The sequence below is a fragment of the Sprattus sprattus genome, assembly GCF_963457725.1.
Source record: "Sprattus sprattus genome assembly, chromosome: 8".
NCBI lineage: Eukaryota > Metazoa > Chordata > Actinopteri > Clupeiformes > Clupeidae > Sprattus > Sprattus sprattus.
In genome coordinates this window covers 19,361,105-19,383,298 of record NC_137927.1, presented here as the reverse complement: position 1 = coordinate 19,383,298, position 22,194 = coordinate 19,361,105, and the positions used below count along the sequence as shown (strand labels likewise).

The window sequence follows — 22,194 nt, the reverse complement described above, 5'->3', positions numbered from 1 at the left end:
CCAGATGCATACTTGGTTCAATCTCCTCGTCCAGCTCATCTTCATCCGTTTCCGTTTCTTCTTCCACATCATCCTCATCCTCCGAGCCCTCTTCGTCGATCCAGTAGCCCGGCAGAAGGCCGGCAGCATCGTACGAGTTGCAGAGCGGCCCCACAATGTGCGTGATGAAGGACTCCTGCAGCTTAGCCAGCTGAGGTGAGGAGCGGTCCATGAAAGGGCTGACGGGTAATCCCAGACTGGCCTCCTCATCACCCTGAGGATAGGACAGGTAGGTAGTCACCATCACAAAAAATAAAGCATCTGGCAAAAAGTATATACATGACGGAATATAAACTTGGAGAGATCCAGACCCTTAAGGATTTTTACTTAGAAATCCAAGTGCTCAAGTGTTTACTGCATACTGGCTGTTAACACACTTTTTCACCGAAATATTTTCCACTTTTAACAGAAACACACTTTCGGAGAACAGTATTTCAAGTATGTCATTGCTTTGGCACAGCACAGACACTGTAGTCTCAAAGTGATGTTGCAAAGTTTCTAATCAGAAGCAGATGGCAGGAAATCAGAGTCAAGTGTAACTAGTCTGTCTGCAGCCACCACTGGGGTTGGGGTGGGGTGGGGGGAGGGAAGGAGCGGTTATTCTAAAAGCTGGGTGCAGTTCCGTACTTGCTCATAAAACTCGTTGACTATGCCTTCTGTCCACTTGAGGTGAATGTCCCGGCCCTTGGCTGGCCCGTTGATATCTGCCAGCTTAATGCACACTTGGCACACCAGCAGCCGGTCGTTCTCATTAGTCCAATCAATTCCTGGACTGTTCACATCATTCACCTATTTTTAGCAGAGAAGTGGTAAAAAGTAGTCAAATTTCATTTCAGCTAACGAGAGTGACGTCATTAAAAACCTTGCAAAAAATGCTTTCTTTTTTTTTGTGCTTATTATTTGAACTAATCTCATTACCGACCTTGGTGTTGAACTCGGCCAGGAAGTCAAAGTGCTTCTTCAGGTCGGTGGCGAGGATGGCCTCGATGACGAGGAAGCGAAAGCGCTTGAACTCCACATGGTCCAGGTTGGACAGGAAGTTGAACTCCGGCTGGGACAGGAAGAGACTCCACGCTGCCGCGGCGTGGTGGTTCTCCAGGACCGAGCGGTCGTTATACAGCACAGCCTGTGGGGGAAGGAGGGAAGGAACCGGTCTCACAAAGAGACTACAGAACCTGTTTCCAAAGTATCCTGGCATTTTGTGTCTACTCTCACTTTTGTGTCCCTCCAGCAACGTGATAAGCCAGCAATGAGATGATAAACCAGCCTATGCAAAGTGGATGGATGGATAATAGTTATGTGAAGTAGGACCTGGTGATGGTGATGGGTGACCTTACCTGAGGGGCATTAGTGGCTACAAGGAATGCATTTGTGCGCCCAGGATGGTCGTAGTCGTGCATGGCGGCTGCTACATACAGAGCCATAATCTCCAGGGCAGGGACGTTCCACGCCAGGCAGCCATAGCTGTGGTCTGAGATGGAGCTGCTTCTGGAGCTGGCGTAGGGCACCCGGCCTGGAGAGATCCCACTGTCTGAGTCTGTGGAGGGGCAGAGTACATCAGAACGAGATATCACACCCCACTACACCACTGCCTCGGTTTCATCTTCAGGGGGAATAATATGATGTTTTTCACAAACAATTAGTTGTCTTAAGAATGGCTATTAAAAAAACAACAACACTGTGATGCTGAATACCAAAAAGACAGAAAAAGACGATGCAGCCAAACGGTCAAGACTCAAACCTTGAATGAAAATCTGGCTAGACGGGGAGGAGGCCCATCCAGTTCTGGGCGGCATAGAGATGCTGTGCCCAGATGCCTACGTGAGGTATGCTACAGGAACATAAACTACATCACGTACCCATACCACATGACATAAGGGCATATAGGCATAGATATATGCATTGGCTAAGCAGTGAGGCTAGTGTAGGCTAGTGTACGCTAGTGCACCAGTGTTGACTGTGATTTCTCTGCTGTGGTGACTCACAGCTTTAATGCCAGAGCTCCGTGGTGCCCAGAGACGGCGCAGGGTTGGTGAGACGAGCGAGCGACTGACTCAGACTGGGCTCCATTTGAAAAATTAAAATGGCCATCAGCAGAGTTAAAATAAGCCGTAAACCTGCTGATCTCAGCAGCCGCGGCATCAGCATCACGGCTCAATCACAATGCATGCTCTCACTCTCTCTCCATCTCTCCCTTTCTCTATCTCTCTCTCTTTCTCAAACACTCCAAGACTGCTCCCCTGCCAGAGAGAGGAGAGAAGGGCACCAGATCTTACTCATCTCCCTCTGTTGCGGTGCGGTTGTGGTTTAGAGGGAGGAAAGGACTGCTGTGAAATATGACTAACCGAAACAGAGCCCAGAGCAAGATTCATGTTAAGTAAAACATCTGGTGTGCCAAGAGATGTGCTATGGTCTGTGATAATATATGGAGGTAATTAGGAGCACAAATGCCTTTGTTAACACAGTGTTGAGGTGGTGGTGGTGGGGGGGGGGGGGGGGGGGGGGGTCTGCTGACCTGTGTCACTTCCTGTCACATGTTCATTGTGGATCTGCTGAAAGCCCGGGATGGGTCTGGTGGTGAGGTACCACACGGCATGGAGCACGTCAGTAGCGTGGACACGGTTATGATCTATCAGGGGAGGAGGCAGTCATACATGTTAACAAAGAAAGAGTAGACCCCAAAAGCAGGCTCACTGACATTTGTCATTACCAAGGATACAGTATAACTCAGGTGAACTCTCAGCTGCAGAACAAGCAAGTGGCACTAGCCTAGCTCTGTGTTGGCAAAGACTTTCCTTTGCTCTTCTGTCCTCCACTTGAAACTTTTAGTCACAAGGCTAAATCTTGCCCTGCTAGCTACCATCGTAAATTTGTGGTTACTTATTTTGTCACATAAAAATGCACTAAATACATGCAGATAGATTGAGATTATGGTTTATGTGGGCCCTATTTACAGTCTATTATAGTGAGGGCAATATGTGCCACAGATTAGGCTGAAAAACTCTCGAGTGACATTCCACCAACTCATTATAAAGAGAGACAATGTTGCAGCACAAAAGGTTCTATTAACTGTAATGCACTTGAGTGAGAGAACATTTATGAGCACTCACAGGGAATATCCCGATAGCCATTCTCCAAAGCACAGAAGAACGTCATGAATTCCCGCACAGGGATTTTAAAGATTTCCAACAGTCCTGTGTCCTGGAACAAAGTGTAGGCCACCTGAGGAAATCAAAACAACAACAACAAGCCCTTCATTACAAGAAACACAAGAGGAACATCCATGAGACACTCATTCCCCATGGTGGCAGCAGCCAACAGAGCACAGCGGCAGATGGCGCCATGGGTCAAGAGCCTCGCTACCAAAACAACACGAGTCGCCCCAGACCCACGGCACTCATCAGCTGCCCACTGAGCTTGGTAGCACTGTCACTTTAAAACTCGTCTCCAAGTATCAGATATTTGGACATAGATCTTTCTGTTGCCTGTTTCTATATGGTACATGCAACTGAATCTCTCCAAGCCAGCCCGCTTTGTCGTTTTATTTTCCTCTTGTTCATTTTCTGAGAGCTACCATGCCCCTGTTCGTGGTGTGATTCAGTGCATGCTGATGAGATACACTATTGATTAAAGGTTTGGGGTCACTAAATAATGGTCAGTAATGATTTTGAATTGAAATAGTAACTGTGTCCTTCAAACTTTGCTTTCGTCAAAGAATCCTTTTCTATCAAAGACAAGGACATTTCGGTAGTATACGTACTTCCAGAGAGAGACTGGTAACAATATGGTACATTATTACTAAAACAGGAGTTGGAAGGCTGCCCCAATGATAGTAGTAGTAGCTATAGTAGTAGCAGTAGTAGTAGTAGCAGCAGCAGAGTACGTACGTAGCTGAGGATCCTGCCCGTCTTCCCTCCTGTTCTGTCCATCAGGTCAAATATCTGAAAGTTCCAGGTGTTGACCTTCTCCATGAGCCCCTCGTGCTCCTCCAGTAAGGGGTCCAGCTTGAAGTCCTGTTCACTCTGAAGGGAGATCATCGGAGTCAGTGTAACTGGGCCCAAGCCCAACTAAGATCAGTAATGGTGATGAGCTAAGTGATGCCGGCAGAACTTACAAAGTAGCACATACGTGAAGGAACCATGGCCATACAAGGTTCATGCTTTTCACATTTACTGAATGCATGGACAATGTATGTCTAGTGCATTCTACGCATTTCAAGCGTGAATAATGAAGCTGCAGGGTACATTTTCACTCAGAACACACTCACAAAGCACACACACGCGCCCCCACGCGCACACACACGCGCACGCACGCACACGCACGCACGCACGCACATTTGTAATCAGCGGTGCACACACTAGAGGGAAAAAAAATATCACATTAATTTTAACCGTTCCAAGAACCCTGAAAAGCATTTGAAATCCGGAGTACTGTCATAGTCAGAGTGGGGGAGTTTCGCTGGAGAACTGAGAAATTACCCCCAGAGAGAGTTGTGTTCCTCAACAGCTGGCTCTTTTTACCACAGCATGAAGTATCCAATAAAACTGGGAGTGAACAAAGCATCAGCAATAATCGGAGCATTTCAGGTCACGCACAGACTGACACAGTGCTGGAGGAAAAGAAAATAGTCTCCGTCTCTTAAATATGTGAGTAAACAGACCAACCGAGCAGATGAAGAATGTACTGGGCACGCCAGTCAATGAGATCAATGATATGCCAATGACAGCTCAAAAAGCCAATTAGCAAGAAAGTGCTAAGAAGTACTTGCTATGTGTGATTTTAAGGCTGTGACGTCAATTTGTAGCAGCTCTCATGATCATGTGAAGTTAATACGGGGGGTTCTCCATATAGTTTGAATGTGAAACATCACAGATCTTTATTTTCAGGTCGAGCCTAAGCGTTTCTTGTAACATAACAGTTATTCAGTCAGGAAACTCTCAGAGTATGTTTATAAGCTTTACTTTATGTAAATGACCTGGCAGTATGTTTGGTCTTGGCGGACTAGATCTGCTGCTCCTGCTGTTAGATGCAGCTGGCGGCAACCTTGTGGCGACTGCTGCTGCTGTTGCTGCTGCTGCTGGTTAAGAACACAACGGAGTAGAAGACAACATAGGGACAATATGAAGCCATGAGAGCAGGAGCCCACCCCTAGCCTAAGCAGATGCAGACAGGTGGAGCTGGGGAGGAGGAGGAGCAGGGAAAACGAAAAAGCAGCATGGCGTCTACCTAGCGGTACGGAATTAATTGCTTGGGGGTGTAAGAAGATGATTGGTCTCCTTGGCTTTTGAGACAATCAGCAGCGTCGCTTACAGTTTCCTGACTGATCTAATTAATTAAGTAGTTGCAGGGCAGGAGGCAGCCATGTTATGTTGTAGCACTGCATGCACTGCAGTAAATACAGGTAGGTGTTGCTGGATAAAGCTGCATACCATTGTGCCATTGTAATCTGTGCTGTACTGCCATGAACAATGTATCATGGTGTTAAGGTGGTAAGATGTGTATCTGTGTTGACTGTGTCTGTTCTCAGGTATTGATGGTGCCACAGCTGTGTAGGGGCAGTGTTGAGCACCTCAGGATCCTGAGTCTGAGCCTCTTCAGCAGGACGCGGCTCCTCCTCTGACTGGCCGTCTCTCCCAGCGTCTGGACCTTTCTCTCCTTGCGGCTCGGACTCCACGCTCTCTTCTCTGATTGGGCCCTCGCCGGCGTAGCCAAGCCCTTCGCCTGCAGAGACACACACACACACAGAGGCCTCCTGCTCAACATCCTCTACTCTAAAGGAATGTGATGGTGCAGGGCTGGCAGTAGCTGAGGGGTGACAGAGTGCCTGACCTGAGCGTCTGCGCTGGACCTCGACAGGTGAGGGGGTCTGGCTCTCCCCGGCCTCTGCCGCACTCTTCAGCACCTGACGGCCGCAGCTGAGGGGACGACAGATGAGAATTAACCACATGTGATCAGCTCGGGGTTTCCAGTAGGAGTTTTTCTTACCAGCCCAGAAAGAATTTCTTGAAACTTACCAGTCTCGTTCTACAAGTGCACATATAATTGGTTGGTGAAAGAATGAGGGTGACCTCAAATCAGTTTGACTATTTACTGAACTATTTACAATTAAGCAAAATGATTAGTAACGATTGAAGAAAACACCAACATTACCCACTAAAATGTAGGCTATAACGAAACATCTGTAACCTATTTTCAAAAAAATGTCATTGCGGTAAAGTCCTCTGCTGCCCAATTTAAATGAAACGTGCCCAATGTCTCTTTGCAGCTTACAATGCCGATAAGCCATGTAATTTCTCCTCCTTCTCTTCCAGTAGGGGTGTAGCTCGCTAAACTCATACGTAAATAAGCACTTTCTATGATTTTGCAAAAGTTAAACCCCTATTCTCCTCACTGCCACTACATCTGGTCATGTGCGCTTCAATGAGAGGTGAGGCTGCTGATTCGGTCATCACCTCAGGGAAGGTTTCACCCATTTGTGGAAAAAAAAATACTGTAGGCTATTTCGCTGTCAGAACACAAATGTTCTGTCTTGAACGTTTCTGATCGGCAAGTGTTTCATTTATAGTTTTTTTTTAATGAATTTTACGAAAAACAGTAATTACCAACTAATGGAAACCCTACACCAGCTGTGGCTCACATACAGACACTGTGGTGTCTTTATCCTAGCCCTGATAGCATTGAATAAAACACTGAAGCGTCAGCAAAAGGGTAGAAGGGTTCGAAACAAGACCCTTGAGGAAACTGAAGGAAATACAAATTGTTTTGGCAGGAGAGAAAAGAGTTTCCTTCACCAAAATGAATGACCATTTTCTCAGCTTCGCCGGTCTTTTGCAATGATAGTAGGTGAACGTTATTCATCTTCCAGGTCAGTGCATGCTGTGGGTGCAGCTGTTAGGGTGCAGCTGTGGGGGTGCAGCTGTGGGGGTGCAGTTGTGGGGGTGTGTGCTGCTGTGGCGCTGTAGAGCCGTACCTGGTGCAGACTGGGGCGGCAGGCAGGCGGAACTGCTGCTGGAAGTCGGGGGAGCTGAGCGTGTAGCCCAGGGGCTTGTGCAGGTTGACGCTGGGCTTGGTGAGGAAGTCGGCCGTGTCTGGGAACTCCACTGGGGAGCGCGTCACCAGAGAGGAACCCGCCATGGCAGGACTGTGACTGGGCGAGCTTAATGGACTCAGACTGGGAGAGGTACCTACAGGGGGAATACACAGAATCAACTATACCGACCATACATCCATATACCAGTAAGTACAATGACTGATACACACAATCAACTATACACATCCATACATCCATATACCAGTACGCACAATGACTGATACACACAATCAACTATACACATCCATACATCTATATACCAATACGCACAATAACTGGTACCGTACAAAGATCTGTAGTCTACAATTTCAGATAGCTCTGCAGAATAAACTAAAGGTTCTGCAAAGGAACGTATCTCCCCAAAATATGCCATGTATAAACGTTTTCATACTGAGATATAGGGGTTCAACAGTGCAGCCAGAATGTAAAGTGGACCCAGATAATGAAAAGCAAAAGCACATTTGTCTTTCCAACCCTCCCGGCGCGCTTGGTTATCTGCTTGAGACATTGCTAAACTCTGCCCTTCCCTGGGCCTATCAAATGCCTCACTAGAGGGAACAACATAAAACATCAGTGTTCAGAAAACCTCCAAATGTTCCACGAAAATCCTTATCCTTCCCCTGTCTAACCTTTTAGCATTATATTTAAGGGCACTCTGGGTAACGTTCACCAAAAACCCAATAAAACATGTACGTCTGACGGAGCTGAGTTTCTAGGGAACATCGTCCTGGCGCAGGCCTGCAGGGAGGAAACAGCTGGGGGGGTCATAAATATCTTCCAGAGTTTCCAAGAGAGGGTTAGGGGGATTCTATCGCAAGCAGTTGGAACAACAGCAGCACACCCCTCCGTGGCAGCAGCTGAAGTGTGTGTGGCGCACTGACCTGCTCTCCGGGGGACGGTGTGGTACGTGAGGGTCACAGAGGAGGACCTCTGCTTGGGGATGGTCAGCAGGTTACTGTTGGGGCCGTTGGGGAGCGACCCTTGGCTGTAGAAAGACACAATGGACACAAAAAGTCAACGTCAGTCAACAAACTTATGTCAAACCAGGCTTTTTAAACAGGCATTGGCCATTTGGCCATTTTCCGATTTTGATTTATTTGTGACGTTCGTCGTTCTAACATAAAGGAAGGATGGTGAGTTCCTCAGGGAACAGGTGGTGTTCCGGTGGAAGCGTGTGCCGTTGGCGGTGCTCGTCATTTGGCCTGATAATCAATAGGGCCTGAGACATCAGCCCACTGCGTGATGACATGAGTCATCTGAAGCTGAACAATAGGAACGGGAAAGCTTGATCAGAATTCATAAGTGCATTTACCTTGTGTCCTCTTCTGTTCAACAGTGCCACCCAGTGGATTCTGAAGTGAACTACAATTCCCAGAGCATGGAAAGTTTAACGAGTTGGAAATGGAAATGGAAATGGAGCCCTAGTGACTAGTGACTGTTTTAACCGCAGAGATAGTGACACACACACACTCTGAATTTAGTCTCTGCATTTTACCCATCCAGGGTAGTGAAGCACACAGTGAGGCACACAGTGAAGCACACTAACCCGGAGCAGTGAGCTGCCTTCACGGTGCCCGGGGAGCAGTGATCGGGGTTAGGTGCCTTGCTCAAGGGTACCTCAGCCGTGGATGTGGGCATGGGAGAACAGTGCTCTACCACTTCCCCCGCCCACATTTTTCCTACTGGTCGGGGATCGAACCGGCCACCCTCCGGTTACCAGCCCAAAACCCAAACCAGTAGGCCACAGCTGCCCCTAGTTCACATCCAAAGTATCCCCCAAATTAGATGGAAGCAGGGTGGAGTGTAAAATGTAGACCTATGTTTACTGGAAGATCCTCTGGAGTGAAATCATGGGAGAGGAGACTATGCCTATGGTCTTCCCCTGTTTGATCTGTGTGTGAACGTGCGTGTGTGTGTGTGTGTGTGTGTGTGTGTGCATGTGTATGTGTGAACGTGTGTGTGTGTGTACGTGTGTGTGTGTGTTCTGACCCGCTGCTGGTGAAGTCTGGGTGGCTTCTCTTGCTGTTGTTGCGCTCCCAGCGAGAGACGGATGACTCCAGCTGAGGTGGGAGGGTGGAGGTAGAGCTGCGTCTGAGCTGTGGGGTGGGGAGGCTGTTCCTGCTGCTCAGGCCCTGAGAGGGGGAGCAAGGGTCACCCAAGAGTTACACTCAAACACGATCACCTGGACCAAAAGCTTGTTCATTGGTTTTCTTTGGTTCATAGAGTTTTATTGCTAGCTATACAGTGTAGAGTGCAAAGTTGCCCTTTATTCCCAAGTGTTGCTAATGCTAGGACCTAGAGTCAAAATAAGGCAAATGTCTTATTTAAACATTTCAAACTTGCAAGTCTGATGCAGCATTTTTATCTAGCAGGGTTTCCTTGAACCTCCTTACCTTGGGGGGCTTTCTCTCTCCCCGCTCGCTGGGGTCCTCAATCTCGGTGCAGGTGTAGAAGCCGGGGAAGGGGTTGAAGGGGTTGACGCGCGGGCGGCACGACCCTGAGAAAGTGCCCATAAGGCTGCTGACGCTGCGCAGCGACGAGACCATGTGCGGCGACAGTGACGAGTCCATCAGTAGCTCCGCCACCAGATTGCGCGCCTCGTTGATGACCGACAGGTCCACGCCATTTCCACTCACAGCCCCCTGCGGAACACGAGACACTCACGTCTTTCAACATGTCGTAGCAATGGCACAAAGATACTCATTTAAACGTCTGTACTTGTCAGTACTGAAACAAGTTCTTAATAGGGCAGTATTTCTACCATAAAAATGCAATAGATATTTTCATCAGATGTGCTCTGGTTGATACAAAACAATAATATAAATATAAAATAAAATGTGTAACAATGGGCTGTTTCCAAACAAAATTAAACAATACCTTCTGTGTAAACAAAACAGGGGGTTTGGTATGATACCAGTATACGAGCACAGTATTGGCATGATATCAGATAGTGTTAACTTCAGGATGGTCTTTACAAACCAGCTTAAAGGGTTGTTCAGAAATCTGTGACCTGGGGGTCAGGAGAAGTCAGGCCAAACTGAGATGTGCAATCTTTACCATGACCCTTACAAACATTAAGATGAGAGGTGTAGGAATTTGTGAAATATTTTAGCCTGAACGCCAGTGGAATTCTTTGTGGTGTGCATTTTGATCTGCAGCCATCAGATAAGAAGGGTTGAGGGTACAGACAGAGAAAAAGCGATAGCCACTTTTCAGCCAGCACGAAGAAGAATGTGAAGATGGTATGAAGTAGGCCGGTTGTGGGGTCACGTTTTTCACACAACACAGCGAGGGAAAGCACACTCCCGTGACGTGCAAATGGCAAAAAACTACCAGATTAAATGTCAGAGAGAAGATTTGGGAGATTAAATGCGACTGTTTAAAACAAGAGAATCAATATTATATATAACATGTGGGCTGTTATAAATTTCAAAACCTCTCCTTGCTGCTCTCCACACAAGACAGGATGTGGCTGTAGAGCTTGACAGAGCTGTGCTGCCCCCTTGTGGCTGATTCAGGAAACTGCTCATCAGCTTTTGATGAGCTTTTTGCTCTTCAGTTCATGCCTCCTGCATGCTGTGTAACAATAAACAAACTTTAAGGGGTGAAAGAACACAAGCCGCCTGAGAGACAAGGGGACTGGAGGGCCTTCATTTGGAGCAAGTCTCCCAACACCCAAAGAAAAGTGAGAAAAGGCTTTTACTTTTAAAAGCCTACATTGAGAAAAGTGGATAATTGCATTATTAAGAAAGTTGGAGTAAGTCTGGAAAGCCACGGCCTGTGGTTAATCCATTTTCCACATTCTTACGCACATGCTGAGCTCATTGTATCGATTGCATATCATTTAGAAGCGCCATTTTTGGGAACTGGTATGCAAGTAATAAAGTAGAGTGGTGGTATGGCTCTGTCCTACGCAGGAAGAGGGGGTGGGGGGAGAAAAAAAAGTGCCCGATGAGCACTTCCTCTGAGCTGTGACGTCAGCTGGCACAGTCAGGCGTGTGCGTGTGTGTGTGTGTGTGTGTGTGTGTGTGTGTGTGTGTGAGCGGGCCCAGACAGGCGGGCAGGGAGGCAGAGGCAGGCAGGCAGGCAGGCAGGCAGGCCTTATGTAACGCTTGATGATGGTGGCTGAGTGGCCTGCTGTACCCCCCGCGCCTGGCAGAGCTGATTTATCAGCAGCGGGCAGATGGGAGGGCTAACTGGCACATGGCTAGGGTGGGCCCGTCACTAAGAGTGAGTGTGTGTGTGTGTGTGTGTGTGTGTGTGTGTGTGTGTGTGTTTGTGTGTGTGTGTGGCAGTGGGATGGACGAGACGCAAACAGCAGGCAAGGCACAGGGGCCCTGAGAGGAGTGTGGTCGCAACTTGAAAGAACTGTGTGTGTGTGTGTGTGTGTGTGTGTGACTCAGTGGAACAGAGTGTGCCGTTCCACCTGATAACTACAATGTGGTGTGGATCTCTGCGAGAGTGACAGAATGTAAGCACACACACACACACACACACACACACACACACACACACACTTACAGACATCCTGAAGAACACATACACTATCACATTGTATACAAGGCATTTCTAAAAGATGACACAGTCAGGGACATCCAGCCCATTCTTGTAAACATATCTCAGACGTCAGCATACTAAATGTGGCACATTAGCAGACAAATCTATCAGTGATGCATACATTGTAGCAATAAAAAAAGTCCAACTGGACCGTGTCAGAGCAAGACAGGAAACTACAGTGTGTTCAACAGTTTAAAAAAATACACTGAACAAATATACAGAATCTGGAGACAATGGCCAGACTGAGGACCAACCTGATACTGGGGCTTGTACCATTGCTTCAGATCCCAGTCCCACAGGATCATCTGAAAGAGAGCACAGGCACAGTGTCAGAGGGATACAAGGGCCACACAATGGCCCCTGACAGATTCCCAACGCATTATTATTACGGGTTTCAACAGCTATTCTATACGGTGTTGTAAGAGACCCCCCACCCCACACAAACACAAACACACACGCTAAATCTGAAGGTTCCATCTGTTGTGCGATGCCAGGGCTCCCACAGACACAATAGCAGACTGTAGACAACAGCGGGAGGGTAGCTCTTCCTCTGCGGGCATAACTAAATGTGGGGCGCGATGCAGAACAACTAAGTGGCACACAACTAGAAGTCTTGGTGTCATAGCTGTTGCTCTGCACACTGCACTACGGGAAGCAGGCGAGCACACTTGCAAAAGTAGTAAACCGACTTGCTCGCAACTCGGGCCTCTCGCAGAAAGGAAAACAACATGAGACAAAAAAAAAGGAGGGGGGGGGGGGGGGGGGCAAACCACCACAACCACAATGAAACGTCAACAATGGGCCTTTCAGATCTTATCTTGGCCAAACTACGTCAGCACTCTGCATTTCCACGTTATCTGTTAGACAAAAAAAAAAGCCACCCAACAGGACCAGAGTCCCACACAGTTCACACCACTGCGATGGGCTAAAGATAGTTGAACTGTTGCCATTTCATGGGACAGTGCTTTCTGATAAAATGCACATGCCCTCTGGTTAAACACAGCTATTTCTCCACATTCCTTTACTTCTTTAGGGTTGTAGTGCTTGTGAATAACTTTCTGGATATATGACACTCGAGTTCACACATATCACACTTGAGTTTCGCGCAGGGAAAATTGCACAAAAAAAGTTACTGCTGTTCGAAGGTCAACCTACAACATGCAATGACCTACAAGGAGGTGTTTGTTTTTGCAGTGAAATGACTTCTCACACTGATAAGTCAAGCCGGTCGCCATGTTGAACCCAAGGGGTGAAATGCTGTGCTCTTTTTAGCCACAGGGTGGAGTGGAGGTTTCTGACAGGCTTCCGAGAGTGCCAGCCTCTCCCTAATTCTCTCCCTATGGAGACCGCCTCTTCACTGGGAAGGACCAGTCATCTGTACCTGGGCTAGGAGTCCGCTTTACAACCACAATGCATGAAGCACTGGAAAACTTGTGGCTTGTGCTCTAATTAGTGAAATGACTTGTTCAGAGCATACCTAGGAGAATTGTCATGAAGGCTAGTGGGTCTTACTCAATCCAGTCTATCCACTGATCAGAGCCAGTCGGCCTGTTTGTCATCTGTTAAATGCAGCCAGACATTTAGAACGGCAAATAAGCACTGCCATGGCAACACGACAGAGAGCAAGCAAACAATGATACAAAAGCCATGGCAACGTGATGGCGGGAGAGGGGCCTGAGTGATCCACTGGAAGTGGACTTGTTTAGGTGGAGGACATAGGGAAGGAAGAGAAGGAAAGACAAAAGAGGAAAATGGAGAAAGGAAGAACGAAATGAGGGAGAGAGAGGCGCCAGGAGGGCATAGCCATCAGCAACTCTGACCGGCTAGGGACCACACAGTAGATGGCCAATCACGTGTGCCACCCCACCCCACAAAAGGAGGCCAGAGCACAGCCGCTATGGCACTGCTGTCTGTGTGAGGAACTCAGCGGCTGTGTGTGTGCGTGTGTGTGTGTGTGTGTGTGTGTCTGTGCGTGTGTGTGTGTGTGTGTGTGTGTGTGTAAAAATAAGGGCAGCGCCTGATGCCCACATAAACAGTGCTCATGACTGTACCCATAATCTTGAGTCTCTATGCATGGCCAAACACTCCAGTGAGTCTCGGGGCATACACAACCCTCCGGACCAAACCAAACTTGCAAAACACACGTGGAAGACAATGGCAGCAAATATATATTATAGTATATTCAACTGTACATGTAGTTTGCATCTGTATTTAGTCGGCTCAGTATTTTAGAAAAAAGTGGATTCTGACAATAAATTGACAGCAGGTGACATTAGTTTTACCTTGCAAACCTTGACTGAGGTTCTATGCATATAAGGCCAGCCTGCGATAAGGAGGATATCTATAGTGGGCTATACCACAACACACATATACACTGCCTGACCTCGCCGTGCACCGAACACAGACCCAACCTGAAGCCAACACATTCTCTCTCCCCCAACACTGCAGCATGAGCTTAACCGCGCCGCCACCGTCTCTTTCCGTGAAGGATTACCACGCAAAGAGCTGTGGGAAAAGCATTTAGAACAAACACACTCATTCACTCACGGATGACACACATGCAAACACACATAATATGAACACAAAGAGCTTAAATAGTGAGTGTGGAGCTATGGTAAAGAAATATGAAATAATCTTTTCCTCTTCTCTTCCATACGTCAGGAGAGTATGACGTGGAGCTCAATATCTACCCTTTAACGGTTTATTGTCAATGACTATGGTGCTTACATAAGAGAAGGAGCTTATCAGCATTATAAGGTAATTCTGCTATATATCAGCTTGATAAGGCCTTTACTGCACAGGTGAAGTAATGGAGCGATACAGAGGTTGAACAGTTGACATAAAAGCAGTTAAAGATAAGGGGCCCTATTTTTGGTAATCCAAACACACGGCACTATTGTATTTCACTGTACTGCTTTAAATAAACGGCACTTGGGTCAAAAGCTGCCAGAGCCTCTCAATGCAAAGGAATGTATTGATTCCTGGGAAAGTGGTAGCTAAAGAGTGCCCTAGCGCCCCATACAGACCAAGTCAGTCAATGTACACATCATACAGATTACATACAGATTGAATTTGAACTTGATGTAGCCCGTGAAACACATGAGGTGAAAATGTTCCAGACAGTGAACGGAAGTCACACTGCTGTCAAAACAATTGGTGTCATTATCTTATCTTAATAAAAGTTTATTGTCGCCTATCTGGGGCTGGCCAACCTCCCTCTTGAACGCTCTGCTCCTCAAAGGACACAACGCCCCAATGGGTCCAGACTCTAGGAGACTATGGCATGATTAATCAGCTAGGCTTGATAAAGAGGGAAGCAAACACGGCCACATTCATCTCAACTCCAGGAGAAGAGATGGTCACCAATGACTTCATGGGTGACGTGCACAGTTGTTTCAAAGGCCACTTCCAAAGGCACAGACTTTGTTGTGACTACTCTACAGGCGAAGCGCAGAGCGTTGGAGAGTCACTGAAGAGCTGCACTGAAGAACCATTGAACACAACCAAACTAAACTGTGAAGGGCAAAACCTGAAATGTCCATAGTACTACAAAAGGTCAAATGCCATGACTGCTGATTTAAGAAAGTTAGTCAGGGTACAGTTGGCATCTAGTGAAGAGTAATAAAAACACTTTTGAACAGCCTTCTTGATCTTGAATAAGCAACTGACCCATCCCATTTTAAAAAAGGACCCTTTACCATGGACCTTCTCTGCAGAGCAACACAAGGGGTCATGGTTTGTGTGGTAATGGAGATAAATGAAACATTTAATACCCATCCGTCACACTAACACACTCAATAGGCCACAACATAACCCTGGTGTTCATTCATTACAAACCCCTGTTTATGAGTTCCTGAGGTTAATGGTGCTCAAAGTGCACCTTTCGCTATATTGATCATGACCTCTGCCCCAGTCCTCATTAATTAAAGACCCATTACAATAATTTGAACAGATTTCATCTGAAGATCATGTGAAGTTACAGTTGGAACGAGTGTTAAGATAGTAAGGGGAATTTCTAAGGACAAAACCTCAAGCTACAGACAAAGTCCTCAGACTACAAATGCAATCCTGAGCCAAAAGTGTGTTATGGGTCCTTACTAAGGAGGACTCCTTAGTGGACTGCCTGTGGTGCGTCTATACACTGGACCACACCTCTGTTACAGAACATGAAATAATTCAGCCTTCCTCCTCCAAAGTCACCCAGCGTTCATAGCTGAGCAGGGAGCTATTGATTGGAGCAGAGAAGGGGTGGGGGGGGGCATGGTGGATGGGTGATGGCGGTGTCATCAAGGGTAGCTGACAGGGCCATGGAAAATTCTTGGGACGGGGGGGCTCGAGAGCGCACAGGGAGGCAACAGCATCATCCAGCGCTTTTCACAGCCAGCTGTCACTTCTCACTGCAGGTGTTGTTCTGGGATGGCTCTGTGATTGCCCAAAACAGCCAGGGTCCTCACAGACTCAGTCACTCAGCACTCAGTGCTATCGCCAAACAGAAAATAGCCCCTCAATAAGCCATGCCGAGTGATGCTAGGCACAATACGCGAAATAAAAAGTTGTTGTGCGCAACTGCTATAACAGAGCTAGCATTTTTACAGGTTAATCAGAGCTAGTATTATTTCATGTTTGTCAATGAACTGCTCCGGTAGCTGAGGCACCACAAACATTTGTTATGGAGATGGCCATTGGGTCCTGAATGCTATCCCAGAGTGAAGCCTTTGCTAATATGACACTCATTCTGACTTGATGTCAGGTTTTGATATCCACAGAGCCCCTCAGGAAACTGGGCTTGCATATTTATATGTTGTTTTTGAAACCGTACTGATCAAGAACGTTTTAGAAAAGGAACTTATTTATAGAGGTTCTGAATACTATTTAGACTAGGGCTGGAACACACTCACGTGTAATGTAGGGGCTTGACAAGGTATTTAATATTGTCCCAATAAATACAGAGTTGTTTCACAATTTTACATTGTTTTCTATATTCCATAAAATGTAATAGATTTTGAATGTCATTGGGGATGCATTACAAAATACAAATTGATTATTCAGATCAAGGTGCCCAAAATTAAACAAACACAAAACAAAAAGTGTAATGAAACAATCCATAAATCTTGATATATAGCTATATTTAAAACTAGAGTTCCGTGTGCATCTATGCTTATTGTTCATGGGTCTCATACATAAATGTCCAATAAAACACATCTAACAATGTACAACAAATGCTGTCTGAAAGGATATACTACACATACACAGCTAAAAATGGCCGCACATTTAAAGCTCAAATGGTGTCTGAAAGCATATACCACACGTACACACCTAAAACATGGCTGCACATCAAAAGCTCACATCCTCTGGGTCTCCCTGTAAAGATGCTATTTACTGTGTTTTGACTACACATCTGCCTTTTCTGAACCTTGAACTAATAATCCCAGTCTGTGACATATTTCCTGGATATTAGGACACCTCCTTTTTTATGATACTAAAATGTAACGGACTGTACAAAATCCCTAATCTAAATACACTGACCGTAATTTGTTAAGAAGTGATAAGCTACTGAAATTCAGCAGCTTGTGTGCGTTCCCTGACGCACAGCGAGCCACGGCTCTGACATTGAGCCACGGCTTTGTAATTCACGTCCATCACATACACACACAGATCTTGTCAAACACACACACAACACACACACACACACACACACACACACACACACACACACACACACACACACACACACACACACACACACACACACACACACACACTGCTGCTGTCGCCTCAGTTAGGAGCATTCAGCATCTGGTTTAGCCATCGCGGTTGGTGTTTGGATATCAGTAAGGGGTTACTGAACGGTCAGTGACAGTATGTATGATTCACCATACTGAGAGGAGGGACTGCTGCTCTGCATCATAGCTCAGTGTGTTGATATGACGGCCAGCTGTGCTTCCTCACTGGGACAACGGAGGTAGGGCCATGTGAGGAACGGAGGGGAAAACGAAGGGGTTTGGCGGGTGGGGATTGTTTGGCAGGGGTGTTGAATCAGTATAAATTTAAGGGAAGTCCCTAAATGCCGGAAAACATAAGTGGCCAAGTGCTAATGCTAGCCCTGAGGACTGGGAGTCACTTGTGCCAGGTGTGACTGTGCTGGGAAGATCGACGGGCTAGGCCGTGGCTGCCCTCGGTCTCTCCGCCTGCTCTCCAAGAGCAGTTGGCTCCCTCAACATCTCTCTCCCCACAGCGCTTGGCACACACCAGAGAGAGAGCACAGCCATCGGGAGAAGGCGAGCGAGAGAAGGGGAGCCGCTTCCCTGTGCAATTCAATTAATACTTTTACATCTGCACCGTGGCTCCCAGCTACACAATGTCTGGCTAAATATGTGTGACATTTCCAAGCAGGCTTACTCACGCGAGGGGGAGAGGGGAGAAGGAATTTATGATTGCAAGTTTATGGTTGGGTATATATGTGAGAGAGCGAGCGTGTCAATGCATGCACGACCAGAGCGCGTCTTGTGTGTACATGCGCACACATGACGGTAACTGACTGTCTGCCTCTGTCTATCTGTGTTTGTGTGTGTGTGTGTGTGTGTGTGTGTGTGTGTGTGTGTGTGTGTGTGTGTGTGTGTGTGTGTGTGTGTGTGTTTGTCTGAAAGAGACAGCTTAAAGCTCTGTCTGGTTAGCAGGCAGCTGCGGGGTGGTTGTGCGATTTACAGCGAGCCTCCCTGAGGCCACCTGCCTCCAACTCAAACAGATGCAGCATGACGCAGGTCTGGAAAACTGGCGCTGCGCTGGCCGCTCGTTAACACACACCGCAGAGACTCCCAAAACTGCATGGGCTTCTCCCAGACCCCGGGGTCGCGACCCCGCACACAGAGCCAAGTACAGCGCCGCCGGCACATTTTCGAGAGCCTTTGCCAGGGCCAACCTCAATGACACACACACACACACACACACACACACACACACACACACACACACACACACACACACACGCCGGACGCACGCACGCACGCACGCACTGCCCCGGAGTTGGGTTTGGGACCGCAGGAGGCCAGGCTAGGACAGGCCAGCTGAGGCTAGCCAGGCTGCTGCAGCTCCGACAGGAGATGCACGCGAGCGAGTGTGCAGCTGCTGGCGAGCACAGGGCTGCCCAGTCAAGCAGTAAATCTGAGCTGAAAGTGTTGTGAAGCCCCCGCTCTGAACCCTTCCCCCGGTGCTGCTTTATTTTCCTTACCCGCCATTATTTGACTCCTCAAAGCCGTCGGCCTCGTGGGTTACAGCTGCACGCACTGGGTTATCATGGCAGTGGAACGTGCAGAGAAAGGACGGTGGCACTTTTTACCCCTGCTCTTTAACTTCACCTGCTTCTAATCTCACACTCCATTATATCAAATCTGCAGAACTGGTGGTACTCTACACTGTGTCAATAAGATGTTTGTCATTTCCCCCATGCAGGGAGGTCTACTGTAGGGTTGCTTTTCCTGGGTTCAGCTTTGCCTCACTTAACAACTGACACAATAGTGCTCTTTCACTTTTTTATGACACGTATATGAAAACAAAATCACCGGCATCATTCACACGCTGTCGAGATTTTCATTACATACATTTCATTACATAATAAATTAGCCCTCTAATTAAAATGAGGAGGACGCTTAAGTAAAAGTAGATGAACATACAACTCCTATCTTGTGAGCTGGGTTACACCGCCATCACAACTTGTAGCTATAGTTCCGTTATGAAACCTCAAGTCTACAAAACTTTTCAGAATGAACAAACACCTTAAGGCAGTCAAGTCAAGAGAGAGACTTCAACGACTCAAGAGCAGAGATTCTTGAACTCCCATTCCAAACACTAACATAGCTAACATGATGTAGTGTAACTACAGATGCCCACAGAGACCAAACCTAATGACTGTGATTGTTTTGATCTTTGCCAATATGGCCGTTTCAAGTGCGAAAATAATCCAATATTTTCTTATAACAGGACACATAGGCGGCCGTTATCCCTTATGTCTAGGCACCATACAGCCATAAGCGACTTGCCACTTAGGCTACATCCACACTTTGCCGGGTATATCTGAAAGTGCAGATTTTCCACATCAAATCGCTGAAATGCCATAAAAGTGTTTGTAGTGGTATCTGGAGCACAAACTTTTGTCAGTGTCATGGCAATCATATGCTATTGTTTCTGACATTTTCCCTGTCCACATTATAACGCAAACCCCGGCTTTTTCAAAACGTTTCCCCTCAGACAGCATTTTCGTAAACAGAGAAATCAAAATGACCCAGGTCAGTGTGGCAGGCCTAAGTAACCTACAGCATTAGCCTACCTGATTATGAACAAGTTACACAAATGGTGTGAGCAAGACCATAAGATTAGAAAGCATCAGATTACATTTATTCAGTGGTTTTAATTTACATGAAGCTCGACCCTCTCTGTTTTGAACACAAAGGCATCATCTGATTTTCCATTTTCCATATTTAACTACACAACACACACAACCTATACCCCCAAAGCCCCTGCAGTCCATGCCGGCCCCCGCTCCCATCTGTCAAACTAACATTTGAGGGATAAAAGAAAGATAAAAGAAACTGTGATAAAGTCCAAATTGGTGAAATGACACTAGCAAACCTGGCTAACAATCTTCTAGTTAATTATGTGTAGCATACATTTACTGAAATAACAGAGGACTTTCATTGGATCTCATAAAGGTTAAGATAAACTATATCTTTTTTCTGTGTTTGGTTGGTCACTGGTGTAGTGTGCATAGCAAGGTAGTTACAGAGAAGGTTGTTGAACATATACAGCACTTAGGGTATTTTATTGGTAGGCTCATATATGTCTGGGAGTAACATCATGAAACTAGAGTCTCTGCTGTGAAGTGCACAAGACTTGATGTTTGGGCATCATCCATGGACATACAATTTGGCAAAGTATGCACAGGTTTTAAGTGCGATGCTCGCTATGCCATTCTATATAAATGTACATTGTCTCGCACTGGACCTCAACCCACACCCTGACACCACAGGTGAGGGTGCTAAAAATTACACAACAACTCCTGGTCTGCATTTGCTGCCCATGATACATACCACTTGAACATATTTAAATGTTTTACTTTTAAAGCCCTACACACAATTCCAGTAACCTATGCAAATTGGTGCATTTGTATTCAGATTACACTCATCGCAATAGCAAAGGCAGGTCGGGTTATGTAAAGTCCTATCTATGGGACATATCTCCAGCACTTTTCAAACCAAAACAACACCCATAAGAAAGGGCAGACTCAGGGTAAACTGCAGGGCTCAAATGTTTGCATTACTGCAGTGACAACATAGCATTACTTGCTGACATGTTTGTCAACCACTGTTCTTAAAACCAATATTACAATGCTCACAATCACACATGAATGAGGGTGGGATTTGCATGAGGGGAAGTGTCGCAATAAAGTGTCACTAGTTCATTGTTTAAGTTCCTCAAGTGCATGGATTTAGGTTCATGCCTCTGAGCACATAGGCCAACGACTGCCGACCTTGAGGGGAGAGAGGCAGAAGAAAAGAAAACGATACAAAAACAAAAACAGTAATCTGTGGTTCTTGCGTGAAATGAACAATGTCAAATTACCACGAAAGAAATCTGCCTGGAGACAGGAATGTGGAGCTTACTTAGAGCAAATCTCCAGCTCGCCCTGTCAGTCTCCCTCTCATTCTTGAAGTTTCTTGAGCTGGCTGCGTGCCCGACCGAGAAGAGCTTGCATAATGACAAACACGTGTTTGCAGGAACAACAAAAATGCCACAAGCAGAGGAAGGTCAACACTATTGCGTCAATGATGAACTTCTTCCCACAATGGCATGTTTCAGACTCAAACGGGCCATTTCCACTCTGCAGCGTTTCGCCTCACTGTGCTCACAAACAGCCTGTGTTGCAGACAGAAAACAAAGTGTAGTACTAGAGCCTGGGAAGGTGCAAATACTGTTGAAACATTCCGACCTCTGGGTTAAAACTATAACCTTGACTGTTGGATTTTTAATTATTATTTTTTAATACATATTTAAGTATTTGTGGATAATAATTTAGGCTTTTTCCTTTTCCAGGTCGTCTGTGTTGAGCAGAAAATCTACCAGACACTCTAACACGTCAGTGTGACATAATGACTCACTTTTACAAACAGTCTCCACATTACAGAAGAACTTCTAAAAGCCTAAAAAGGAGGCTCCAAAACAACATTTAATTCTTTCCACCATTCAAATGTAGAACTGAGTGCCGATTCAACTCACAACGCTACTTAGTTTGGTTACAAGCATGACCCCACACTCTAAAGCTAACTGTAATTATTATGACTTTTAAGAACACATGGGCACATTAAAACACTTAAAATCCTAAAAATCCTTTGGCCCACTTTTTTTAAGTTATACACCGGAAAAGCTTTTAAAATTCCTTGTGCTATTGGTTGGGGATTTCCCACAGCGGCCAATCCTCTCACAGTCACATGCAAGTACTCATGCCCAATAACATA

General features: G+C 46.4%; 1 protein-coding gene across 1 annotated transcript in view; it reads right to left on the bottom strand.

The window, feature by feature from the left end:
* pde3b (phosphodiesterase 3B) overlaps nt 1-22,194 on the bottom strand; it is a 46,519-nt gene that overhangs the window by 3,520 nt on the left and 20,805 nt on the right. The window contains exons 2-15 of the mRNA XM_080843062.1: nt 11,941-11,991; nt 9,523-9,771; nt 9,119-9,261; nt 8,011-8,114; nt 7,010-7,223; nt 5,869-5,954; nt 5,609-5,760; nt 3,927-4,061; nt 3,150-3,261; nt 2,555-2,668; nt 1,377-1,576; nt 962-1,165; nt 667-828; nt 13-253 (exon numbers count right to left, since the gene is read on the bottom strand). Of these exons, the coding sequence (XP_080699188.1) occupies nt 13-253; nt 667-828; nt 962-1,165; nt 1,377-1,576; nt 2,555-2,668; nt 3,150-3,261; nt 3,927-4,061; nt 5,609-5,760; nt 5,869-5,954; nt 7,010-7,223; nt 8,011-8,114; nt 9,119-9,261; nt 9,523-9,771; nt 11,941-11,991 (2,167 nt within the window). The remainder of the gene's footprint in view (nt 1-12; nt 254-666; nt 829-961; nt 1,166-1,376; nt 1,577-2,554; nt 2,669-3,149; nt 3,262-3,926; nt 4,062-5,608; nt 5,761-5,868; nt 5,955-7,009; nt 7,224-8,010; nt 8,115-9,118; nt 9,262-9,522; nt 9,772-11,940; nt 11,992-22,194) is intronic.